This window comes from Camelus dromedarius, chromosome 26, assembly GCF_036321535.1.
Source record: "Camelus dromedarius isolate mCamDro1 chromosome 26, mCamDro1.pat, whole genome shotgun sequence".
Taxonomy (NCBI): Eukaryota; Metazoa; Chordata; class Mammalia; order Artiodactyla; family Camelidae; genus Camelus; species Camelus dromedarius.
In genome coordinates, this window is record NC_087461.1 from 13466518 (window position 1) to 13478908 (window position 12391).

Here is a 12391-nt window from a genome sequence, read left to right on the forward strand (position 1 = left end):
CAGCCCATGTGCAGAGTCTCCCCTGCTCTGAACAGCACAGCCTTGGGAGGGTGGCCGTCCTTTCCTCTGACACGCCGCATCATCTCGAGTTTTAAAGGACACGCGTGGGCATGCATCAGTTCGGTACGGAAGAAACTTCAAATGCAAACGAAGCCTCTGTCTCAGATTCCTCAGGATGTAAACTGCATCTCCCAGGTGTTACCTGAGGGAAGTCCATATATTCAAGTGTTCTGTGTGCTGAGCAACATCTACACAGACTCACATAAAATTTTATCTTTATCTGCCACTGAGCTGACTTGCTGCAAGTTTGAGTCCCTCAACTTCCGACACCGTGGAAGTGTTCCGCTTTACCCCAGGTCTGCGCTGTAGGTCTGGGGGGTCCAGGAGAGGCACCTGCAGAGGGAGGGAGGAGCCCTGCCAGGCACACTCCTTGCACTGATGTGACAGGGTGTAAACCACGGGGTTTGTATCTGTTCTCTGTGGCTCTGTGACAAATTACCACAAACTGTATGGTTATATTGGCAGAAATTCTCTCTCAGTTCTGGGGACCACAAGCCCAAAAACAGTTTCCCTGGACTGAAATCGAGGTATCTGGAAGGCTCCCCACAAAGGCTGGAGGGGAGACGCCTCGGCTCGTGGCCACATCACTCCCATCTGGCAGGAGCAGCCGTCTTCACGTCTCTCCTCTTCTGTGAGTGTCAGTCTCCCTCTGTCTCCCTCTTTCAGGAGACAAGCATTTGGGACCCATCAGCATTAGCACATGGATACCTTTTGTGGGGCTGTTTTTCAGCCTAACGGTTTACCTTCTCCAGCCTCTTCTGCTGATGCTCAATGTTTCCTTTTCAGTGATCAGATTCTTAAAATGACCTGACTTTATTATATCTGTCTAAAGTCTTTTTTCTCCTCATTGTTGACACGACCTTGAAGGGTCTGCCCTTCCCAGCAGTGTTCCAGCTGCATGTGGGGGACTGAAGGAGTCCCTGGACGCCGCCTGCTCTCCGCTTCGCACCCTCGGCCCTGACTTCTGTTTCCTGGCTTTGTCTCTGTGCACAGCAACCTTGTTCCCTCCTCACCTGCACACTAAGGATGATGCTCCTGGCAGGTGCATCCAACGTGCCTCCCATCTGAGGAAGGGCAGAGTGGGATGCCTGCGAGCCCACACCTGCCGAAGCAGGTCAGTCACCTTCATAAACCCAAATAGACGGGCTAGAGTGAAGACTTTCTTTGCTGGGAAAGGCAGTTTTAAGCTTGATCCTAACAGTCATGAATCCATTAGGAGTTTTAATATCAAGAGAAAAGAACTGACATCCAAGAGCAGCAGCTCCTGAATATTCAGATTTATCTCCAGGTGAAAACAGACGTCGGCAATGCGGCATCATAAATGATGCAGGCTTCCTGCTACTGTTTGTTTTCTTGCTACTGAAGAAGCACCGCATCCTGGAATCCTTGGACACTGGAGAGCGACCCCCATGAAGTTCTATGAGGCCTGTGACCTATCCAGGCTGGCTTTCCCTGCGGGATCCAGGGTGTGACAGAATAATGCAACATTTGGGTTTTTCAAATTGGGCACAGCTGATGGAAATGGAGAGGTTGACTCCTTCAGCGACGAATCAGCCTTAGCGGGGCGGTGGGTGCTGGAAGCAGAGGCTGTGCGCCCGGGATGGTCACAGCTCCACAGCTGTCTTGCTCTCAGTGATGTCACCTTACACTTGAGCTTGACCTCGCCCACGAAATGGACACCATCTGGCCATGAGAGCCTCCTCTGCCTCAGCAGGTGTCGCTTCTTACACACTCCCAGACCCATTCTAGCAATGAGTAGACCCATCAAAAGTGCCACACCCTAGGTTAAAGACAAAAACATTGCTTTTGGCACCAACCCTCCTGACTACCCCATAAACAGCCACTGCAGTAGCTGGTTCAATGACTCGGAACACACAGAAACCAGGAGCAGTTCCAGCATCGTCAGTGGCCTGATGTGGGGAGTCATGCATGTGAGCCGGGGCTGTGATGACTGCTCTGTCACAGCTTCCCTAGGGCAGGCTTTTGTCATTTCCTTTGTCTTCATGAGAATCACAAAAGTTACTTCCTCTGAGTTTAAGATTTTTACCACGTTTGGAAACTTGACCTATTAACTACTGTGAACACTGCCTCTTACAGTGTTTTAGCTAGTCAGTGTCTGGCTTTGTAACCTGGGCTAGTGGGAGTCGATGCCACTCGACTGTCTGTACAGTCAAGATCAATCAGTCTGCGCCCAGTGCAACTTGAGCAGGCCCGTTATCCCAGTCACTGGCAGTGACATCCACCTTCCAGTGCCGGAAGATTCCACCAGGAACAGATGGCATCAACAACGATGATAAGAACAGGTGCCCTCAACAAGGCCGCTGAGCAGGAGAGGTGGGGCTTACTAGGGACAAGATGCTTTGTTGTATTCAGTAAGTAGAGCAATTTCATAGAAATCAATTTCTTACAAAGCTCACTTTTGATCTGGATTCTTGATAAAGTCAGTCCTGACCTACAGGTAGTTTGGGTTTGGCTGAACTCTGCTGTGGGCTGAGTTCTCCCGGAAGCAGATTATCCAGTTGAAAGTACAGGATGTCTGCTCAGGAGTGCCCGTCGGGGGTGGGGCGGGGGTGGGGAGAAACAGCACTTGGTGGAGGGAAAAGCTTCTGCAACACAGGCCCCTCCATTGCGTGCTCTGAGCTAGAACAGCCCTTCATCTATGGGTCCCCGGATGTGTACTGGCTTGTTTGAGAGGATTCTCTGCAACCCTTTATGACGCAACCCTTGAAGAGGCTGAGAACCAAAGGCTCTTCACCAACAGCACCTGGCCCAGCAAAGGTCCTTCCCTGAAGCGGGGCGCGGCCCGCATGGCTCAGAATCTGGCATAACTGCTTCCTGGGCCTCTCAAGTCTGATCATCTGCTGTGTGCATTCCTACTAGACCTGCCCAGGTACTGGTGCTTTTCAGGACACAGAGGAAAAATAGTCTTGAACTTTTTGGGCCATATTACCCTGAGAATATATTATAATCTATGTATACTTTTCCTCAGAACAATGCAAACACACAAAAGATGTTGCATATGATTCTAAGGGGCTCACAGACCCCCCATAACTCCCACAGACCTCAGGTGAAGAATTCCCAGTAAAGTAATTGAGGGTGGAACATAAAATGGACAACTGAAAAGCTTACTAAAGGAAAAAGAGAAAAATCAATAGAAGGTATAGCACCCTCCTCCATCAATTCTTAAGGTATCTGTTTATCCTGTTTTCTAAAATCTCCTCCAGGATTACTGCTAACGTACGGAACACAAGTCTCAGAAGCAAGATGACGACGTCTGAGAAGCCTGAGGGGAGCCATTACACCTCAACTGCAAGGTGATAAAGCAGGCCTCTCTCAATTCTGCCAAGGCCAGCAGGCGGCAGGTGAAGCCCTGGAAGGGGTTCTGGGGGCCCTGGCTGGAACCCAAGGCCCGTGTGCTCCTGCCCTGAATCTCCAGCCACTGCCGCCCCACATTGTTCTAAACCACTCAGCAGCAAGATCACAAACGGCCAGAAGCTCTCCCACACCCCCTCCCTGCTTTAAGTGGCATGGGAGTGACAGCTAGATATTTAGCCCATTAAGAGCCTGATCCAAAAGGGTCCTTAGGAAGTAAGAATTCTCAAGAAGTTGGGGTTCGGAGGGTAATACTGTTAGCCTACTGTACCACCCAAATCATGCCACATCCCAGTGCTGGACACGGCCTCCGTCCGGTGCCTCCAGTAAGCCCCACTCCCACCACCTACGGGGACGATGAAGCTGTAGCTAGAACATCCCTGGGAAGGCCGAGTTGAACTTACTTTTTAAACTAGCAATGCCTTTTCTGTGCTACAGTCTCCCATTTTTTCCTGCAACCGACATTTATGCAGTTTCAATGATGAAAAGTGGAAAGACTCTGACTATGAGGATAACAGTGGACAGGATTGGAAGCAGTGCAGAATATCTTCCTTCCCATGTTATCTCTGAGGGTGACGAACGATATTATGCATTAATCTGAGACATTAAAAACATAAACACACACTCTCTCTAGACTAGTCAACCAGGGATGATTTGCTCATCGGGACATCTAGCGAGGTCTGGAGACACTTTTTGTTTGTCATCAACTTGGGGAGGAATACGACTGGCATCTAACAGAGACAAGCCAGGTGTGCTGGCAACCAACCTACAATGCACACAACTATCCCCACAGTAAAGAACGATCTGGCCCCAAATGTCAGTAGCATCAAGGCTGAGAAGCCCGGTTCCAGACCACGTGAGAGGTATTTCCAGTCTTCTTCAGAGGGAGCGTTTCTGCTGCTCTGCCTTTCAGGTGACGTGAAATTGGTCCTGATGTTGGGTGAATGGTCATTGCCAGAGATTTCACTGCTCGTTCAGATAACACTGCGAGCCCCTGGAGAGTTCTCCGGGTGAGCAGGAGACACCCCAGAGCATGCTGTGATGCGCTGGGGTGGCACAGTAGTGGGGCGCAGATGGCTGTGGGCAGAGGTGAGCCTGTGCTCACGAACAACTTCGTTCCCACAGCATCTCAAACTCAGTGCCGGCAAACCTTGAATGTTACCCGCCAAGGAAAAGGAATGTGACACAGATGTTCAACACTAGGGAAATCTATCAGTACACTCTGGTCTTCTGGAGTTTCCAGCAACAGACGATCTGACATAAAAATAAAAACTGAAGACACTCCAGTAATGTGGCAAAGAGTTTTAAAAAATAATGGTTCTGGGTAAATCTTTTGTCTTAAGATTTCCTTTAATATTAAAAAATTGCAGTTGTTTTAACATTTTAAAAATGTATATATATTCGAAACACAGAAGTTCAAAATATTATCTTTTAAGATTTCTCTGTTTGTGAAGGCTGCAGGAAGTTAGGCACTGCAGAGGGTGTGGGGCCCAGAATCTGGGTCTGACTCATGACTTTATAAAGATCAACCTTTGCACTAACAGCTCGGTGTGCACAATGATCACAAGTATGCATACATCCTGGTATTCACTTCTCAGTGAGAAAATGGATTTTGGCTTTGAAAATGCTTTCCAAAATGTTTATTCGCAGCTGAAGTTGTTGTTCCCCTACAGGCATTTAAAAGTGTGGGAAAGGAACATGCCCAGACCAGACTCCAGGGTGACCTGAGAAATGCAAAGCCAGAAACTACTCATCACAAAGTGAATTCTCAGCTACAAGATGCTTCCTACACAGGAAACTAAGTGGTAACCTTGGGAAGGAAGGTTGGCCAAGTATAAAACCAACAGAAGAGAGAAAATGAGTAACTCACCGGGAGTTATTATGATGAATGTTACAGGCCCGGGCCATTAGCACCACAATAATTGGTCGAAAGGCTTTTCCTTTCCCATCAAAGTAGTATTCTGACATCTCCTTCAGTTCTGTTGTAGATATGAATAGTTCCTGAAATAAAGTTTCTCTATGTCAGTATGGCATCATACCTGCACCAAAAAAGCAACGGGCTTTCTTTCGTAAAACTTTGATTTTAGTGTATTCATGTCAGGTGAGAAATTCAGCACTCAGGTCCAACATTGTATGACCACAAACCTGGCTGCCCTGCGGCTGGGCCATGAGCGGGGCCTGGCTGGCCCCCGCCTGCCCCAGTGACCCCAAGAGACAACAGGCGTGGCAGGGAAGCACCAGGTGGCCCAGTGACAGCTGGACAGAGAGAGAAACAGAGCTGGCTGCAGCTTGGAAGACAGAGGGGGAGGACAAAGACGGGAGTGTGGGAGCCAGTGAAGCAGGAGGCTGGGGGGTATCGGGGTACCAGGGGCCAGAAGTCAAGATGGCGGCCGGGCAGGAGCACAGGCTGAGTCTGGCTCAGCCATTTAACCACAGACGAGCCAAAGGTTCACAGAGAAAGTGTGAGACACGGTTTACCTGATGGGAAGGAGCTTACAATTGAGTTGGGGAAGCAAACTTTTAATATGAACTATTCAGTAGTTATACAGTGGTATAACTTGAACAATTAAATGAATTAAAAGTTCAGAGAATGGGGAGATCAGTGTGGATGAGAAAAACCGAACATTTCATGGAGGAGATAAGCTTTGACCGGGGGTTAAAGGATAAGGAGGATTTTGATTTGTGAAGAGAAGGGGGCATGTGTTTCTTGTCTCTGCCACCAGGGACTTACTGGGGTAAACAGAGCTGTTGTCCCGGGAGCGGTGGGAGCTACCTATGGACCCACAGCCCCTGAGGCTCTGAGGAGAACCCTAAGGCAGGGGGACTGACAGCAGGGGAGGAGGACGAGGAGGGGAAGGGAAAAGCTGGGTCGAGGGTGCTTCCGAGGTTCCTGGGTGGCAACCTTCAATCAACAAGAAAAACAAGAGAAAGAACAACTCGTAGGGGAAAGTAAAGCTTCAGATCTGTCAGTTTGCGACCATCACGGACACTCCATGGAGCTGCCCAGTGAGCAGTCAGATGTATGTGTTTAGGAGAGAGAATTCAATCCGGACCAGAGATATTATCTGGGACTCATAAGCATGGAAGGGGTAAACTGAAGACACAGAGAGAGAAGGGGCCAAAAGAACCCCAGGGAATGGGAAAACAAAGGGGGTGGTGAGGAGGGGTCGAGAGGGACCTAGGACGCCAACTGAAGGATGGCCAGGGTCAGAGCCAGGAAAGAGCAGAAGACAAGGGATGGGTGTTGCGGAGGCGAGTGGTCACCAGCGTCCAGTGTTGAAGGAGCCCAGGAAAATACAAACTGGATGTGCCGCTGGATTTAGAGCCACTGATGACCTGAGCAAAGGCGCTTCAGAGGCGAGAGAGGCTGGAAAGGAAGGCCCACTGAGATGGTGGAGTAATGGGGAAGGGCAACAGAGAGAGGGAGTGGGGCACATGGGATGGGGATGGGCGGGACTCGGGGCCAAGGCTGAGTCCTTTAAAAGATGGACAGGAAGAAGCTGGAGCATCTGAAATGGATCTGAGACAGAATGAAGAGGGCGAGTCTGCAGATAATGAAGAGGACAGGGAAATACAGATGGGGTTCCTAGAATGCCAAGGAGGAGGCAAAGGGGATGGGACTGTCACCAGAGGTCCAGGGACTACAGTGGAAAGAAGGGAACACTGACTTCCCTGGGTGGGAGGAGGAGGCAGGCCCGCAGCCGGCCCAGACTGTCGGTGACACAGAGCAGGCGTGCAGGGAGTTCCTCCTTCATGGCCTCTGCCTGGCCCACCAGAGAGGAAGTGGCGGTGCTGAGAAATCAGGACAGTGGGGTGGGGGCTGTGGGGGGAAAGCACAGAACCCTGAAAGGGAAGGAAGTCGACGGGGGACATGTGACTACTTCAGGGCAGCATCTGAGAACCCACGTGAGGTTGGGGACCACTGAAAATTGGGGGGATAGGATGATTAACGAAGAAAGGCCTCTTTGGGGGCAGCCTGGCACTGATACCCAGAACTGGAAGGAAGACAGGAGCAGGAGTCACCGGTGGCTTCAGGGCCTCACCAGGCCTGGAGCAGGTGATGATTTGGAGAGGAAGGGTTAGAGAGGACTCTATGTGCTGCCTGTACCTGCACCTGTGCCTCCCCCCCCACCTAGTTTCCCAACTCTGGCGTCACCCCTCACTGGATGGTAACACATATTGCATCCTCCACGTTGCCCCATCCTTGTTGCTCAAGACACATTTGAAACTTGACATTCGTGAGTCAAGTCTGCAATGGCACAGCCCACGTCTGGAAGTCTGCCCTGTTGTCTCGTAGTTCTAAGAGATCAACATTACTTCACAGCATCGCAGAAATAGCTTACCTTCCTGATGTCCTCATACAGACCTTTCAAGTCTCTCCAACCAAGTTTAAAAGGATCGGTGTACCTCTCACCGCTCCGTGTCTTACTACAGCAGCACGCTGCTGGTGTCGTGTGATGGAACCTGGAAGCAGCAGAAATGCACACAATGGAAGACAGCGCTATTTTATTACGTGAGACAACTTCATTTTTAAGTAAGAATTATATACACCCATGCATATACATGTAACAGAGTCAGATGATGGAAAACTGAAGCCCAGATACTTACTGGAAATTAAGCATTGATACAAAAAGGTCATTATAACTTAGAAAAACATACAGAATTTCATTCTTGCTCAACGATACACTGATAGTATATTTTTTATAACCAGGACCTTGGAACCCACAAAATCAAAGAAAGACTAAACTATGTTCATTGTGCTCTGAGTTTATTTTAAATTTTATTGTACAGTCAGGCTTCTGTATCTGCGAGTCTCGCATCCATGGATTCAACCAACCTCAGACTGAAAATTTAAAAAGTTCCAGAAAGTTCCAAAAAGCAACACTTGAATTTGCTACGCTCCAGCAACTATTTACATAGCATTTACACTGTATTTACAACCATTTGCATAGCATTTACATTGTATTAGGTATTATAAGTCAAATAGGGATGATTTAAAGCATAAGGGAGGATGTGCATGGTTTATATGCAAATATGACACCATTTTATACAACAGACTTGAGCATCTGTAAATTTTGGTATCTGAGGGGAAGGGTCCTGGAACCAATCTCCCATGGATACTAAGGGATGACTGTATTCTCATTTTTTGAAAACGCAGAGATCACATAGAGCAAGTACTGTGGGGCTTAGTTAAACAACGTTCAGTGTGGTAGACCAGCCCACCACAATTCAGAACAGAAATATACTGGCAATGTGACTAATAATTTTAGCAGGTGCAGTATGGATATAAACTTACCGTGATATACTATACATAATTGGAAAGGCAGATGTTAAACTCTTCACAAGATTAAAATAGGACACCTATAAAATAAAAGTATTAAGAATATGTGTGAAAAACTTTAAGACTAGATTTTTGCAAGAATATCCATGAAAAATTTGTTTATAACACTAAATAAAAACTCCCATAATTTATAATAAGTGTAATCTTTATCTTTTAGTTGTCCATTTAGAGACTGCAGACTTGACAAAAATGTTTTCTCTCGTTATTATAAAAGTAATATTTGTCATAACAGAAAATAAGAAAAAAGCAGAAAAACCATTTATAATCTACCCCTTCCCCTAAAGAACACTCCATAATCATATCTATCACTTCCTTTAACTAAGGCTGGGCACTAAGTAGTAAGGATTAGTGTGATTTACACTCTCTTAAAGTCTTAAATTGGTTTAAAGCAAAGAATAATCAAGACCCCCAAAGCATCAGCCCAGGTTGTGGGAAAGAAAGGATTTCAATGTTTAGGAAGAAATTCACAGGTCCACAAACACTTCCTATTTTAAGTTATTGGTCCTAAAGATACTTGGAAATGATACTTTTTGAAAAGTCATGTTAACAAACAAGCAAGCTCAGTATCACATTTTGGTAACATTAGAACAACAAAAGACTGCGTTTTAAAAGATTGAAAGGTGGTGACCGCAAAGAGTAGTCCCAGCAATTATTGTGCACTATTAAGAACCAGGAATTGTGGCAGGCACTGGGGACCCAAAGATTACAGACAGCCAATCTCGAAGAATTCAGGGACACAGGCATTTCAGAAGTTACTAACTTACTAATTAATGCGGGAAGGGCTCTTACAGAATACTGGAAACCACTTTGACAAAGGATGGATTTAGCACAAGAAAAATAAAACGAATCCACTCTATTAGTGATCCTGTCTCACAACGTGCTTTTACGCTGACACTTACAACCACTTGTTCTTATAAAGCCAGGGAACTTGAAATTCTTGAAAAACTGCTAATACAGATGTTTACATTATATCAAAAGGAAAAAAGCACCTACAGAAACTGTGTGCATTATGTGCTTCCACTGAAAATGTATACACCGACACAAATAAAATCCACAGAGAACAAAGTTTGAAAGTGTATAAGCCAGGATATTAAACAAAAGTTATTCTGGAACAAATAGAATTGTGGGAGTTGTTTGTTTTATTCCATTTTCTGGTTCACATTTGATTTTTCTCTAGATTGCTTTAGACCTATTAAAATGACAATAGAGGCTCACTTTATCAGGCAGGTGGTGGCCAAAGAAGATAGTCTGAGTTCTGTTCTCACCATTGCTTTTCATATTCATTAGACCAGTAAGAATATTTATTACATCCCAGGTATTACAATGTCCCAAGAAAACAAAGTGATAAGCCTCCTGGTTGATTGATTTTTTTTTTTTTTTTACTGTTTTATGACAATTAACCTTCTTCTTTCAGCTTTCATGGGTAAATGAGTCACATGAATTCAGTATTTTACTAGAATACTTATTCAGTGTGAGACCTGACCTCTGACCTGGGGTGAAGGGTTAAAACCCCACAGCTAACAGAGTGCCCTGAAGCACAGGCGGTAGAGCCGTGTAACCTGTTAGAGAGCCTGCTCTCTGGAAGGTGGATCTTGGCTCAAATCCCAGGATTTCCTGGCGGTTACCATGCAACATCTTTCTGTGGATCGTATCTACTCAAAGAAACGCTGAGGTTAATGGAAAGCTCCTGGCTGTATACATTTAATATGGTATCTACTCAATCAAGCTGTTTTGTATGGGAAGAGTACCTTCAGGCAATGTTTTCCAAAGTGAGGTTAGAGATGCACTGAAGAGCAGTAAACTATTTATTAGAAGGGAGCCAGGGAACTGGAGTCACTCAGTGCGCCACTACCAGCACGAGGAACAAGCTTTTCCAATTCAGGTTTTGTGCCTTCCCATCACATACTCTGCTTGAAAGCCAACCTTGCCTCCCTCCCACGAATTTACTTGTTGAAAAGTGCAAAAACGCTGAGTAAGAATCAAGACATGCTGGCAAGGGATTTGGCACAATCAAACGCTGGTTTCCGTCCTATTACAAGACGTGTGAACACTACCAATGGAGAAATCTGGGGAACACACCAACATCAGGAAGGGTGGAGCTGCGTTGGTGGAGCCGGGCACGGCTTTACTGTTGTTGCTCTTTGTCCCTAAGGACCAACTAGCCAAAGCACACGTGGCTGAGGCAGACCAGAAAGCTCATGTATCAATTTATAGTGAAAAATGCCATGGATACATAAATCAGAAATACATGGTATTGGCATCATCAGCACAGTCCCTCCTTGTGGTCATTAAGGCAGACGCAGAAGACCTGGAGCATACTGTCTGCGGTAAAGCACCCTTTACGGGGCTGAGATAATTGCTTGCTGGGCATGGAAGCAAAGGAGTATCAAAGAAAGGAAGTACCAGTGACATCAACGGTGGGAGCGCCTACCTCTCCAAATAACGTCCCCATGTACGCTACTAGAAATCTTTGAAGCCTGGCTAGGACAGTACTGAAATGGATCCCAGCAGACTCTTTATCCCATCTTCTCTCTTTACTGTCTAGTCTATAGATTAGCCCAGCTGCCATTCTCTCTCCAAATATCTATTTTGGATAAGTTGTGACATGTACACCCATATGTATCCAAAAGCAGACATTCCGAAATGCAACAAATTTCATATTGGAGAAAATGGTGTTTGATGGGTACAGGGAACTGTACCAAATCTGACTGAAACGGAAGAGTCCTAAATGAAATACACTTTTTTAAAAAATGAGCCTTTCAGGAGAGGATATAGCTCAAGTGGTAGAGTGCAGGCTTAGCATGCATGAGGTCCTGGGTTCAATCCCCAGGACCTCATCTAAGAATAAATAAGTAAATAAACCTAATTGCTGCCCCCTCCTCCCCAAGAGCCTTGTGGATGAGAGTTGAATCCATACAAGTACTCTATGACCGGAAAAGTCTTTAGAAAGGACAGTGAGTTCTTAGAATTTGCGTGGTTACGCTAAACAGTAGGAGCTTAGGCTACGGGCACATTGAGAATTAATCACTACAAGGTGCGGAAAGGACTCAGAGCCATAAAAACTTGTCAACATTCAGGAGCTAAACTGATCAGAAGAGGGAGAAAAAGGAGATGGAGCCCAAAGGTAGGAGGTAGCAGGGGAGAGCGTCAAGGAATCATGGTTAGTGCTTGGACACTGATTCTGTTTCAAGAAGGCACAGGTGGGCTTAAAGCTCAAGGTTTCTCCAGTTGCGACATCCTCAGGCCTCTTCTCCTTCCAGTACCCTTCTACTCCGTCCAGGTTTGCCCTCCCTCCGAAGCAACTACCGCACGACTGAAATACTGTCCACTCTAAGCACCAGCCCTGCTTTCTCCACGAGGCCTTTTCCGCCTAATCCGAGGCTCCCCAGATCCGAGGAGCTCAGATCACCTTTTGCTCTAAAATCCCAGTTAAGTTCCGTCGCCCCCGAAGCCCTGGCTGTAACTCGAGAGGAAAGCGCTGCCCCCGGTCTCCATGCTTTACTCCTCCGTATCCCAGGGGGCAAGTGGACCACTCCTGCGTTTCCCAGAGACCTGGATCCTCACCGCCCCGTCCCCAAACCCCAAGTGCTCTCCTGTCCCCAGGACACCGCTCTGCAG

The 12391-nt window shown here is 46.8% G+C and overlaps 1 protein-coding gene and 1 long non-coding RNA gene across 3 annotated transcripts in view; one reads left to right on the forward strand and one right to left on the reverse strand.

Moving 5' to 3' along the window:
- PDSS1 (decaprenyl diphosphate synthase subunit 1) overlaps positions 1-12391 on the reverse strand; it is a 37363-nt gene that overhangs the window by 24629 nt on the left and 343 nt on the right. The window contains exons 2-4 of the mRNA XM_031444642.2: positions 8729-8793; positions 7776-7896; positions 5303-5433 (exon numbers count right to left, since the gene is read on the reverse strand). Coding sequence (XP_031300502.2) covers positions 5303-5433; positions 7776-7896; positions 8729-8793 — 317 coding nt within the window. The remainder of the gene's footprint in view (positions 1-5302; positions 5434-7775; positions 7897-8728; positions 8794-12391) is intronic.
- LOC135319396 (uncharacterized) lies at positions 2114-5309 on the forward strand. Of its 2 annotated transcripts, none has more exons than XR_010377940.1 (3): positions 2114-2432; positions 3285-4345; positions 5106-5309. It is a non-coding gene; the product is annotated as an uncharacterized LOC135319396 (long non-coding RNA). The 2 variants fall into 2 exon arrangements; XR_010377939.1 differs by having other exon boundaries at positions 3285-3374.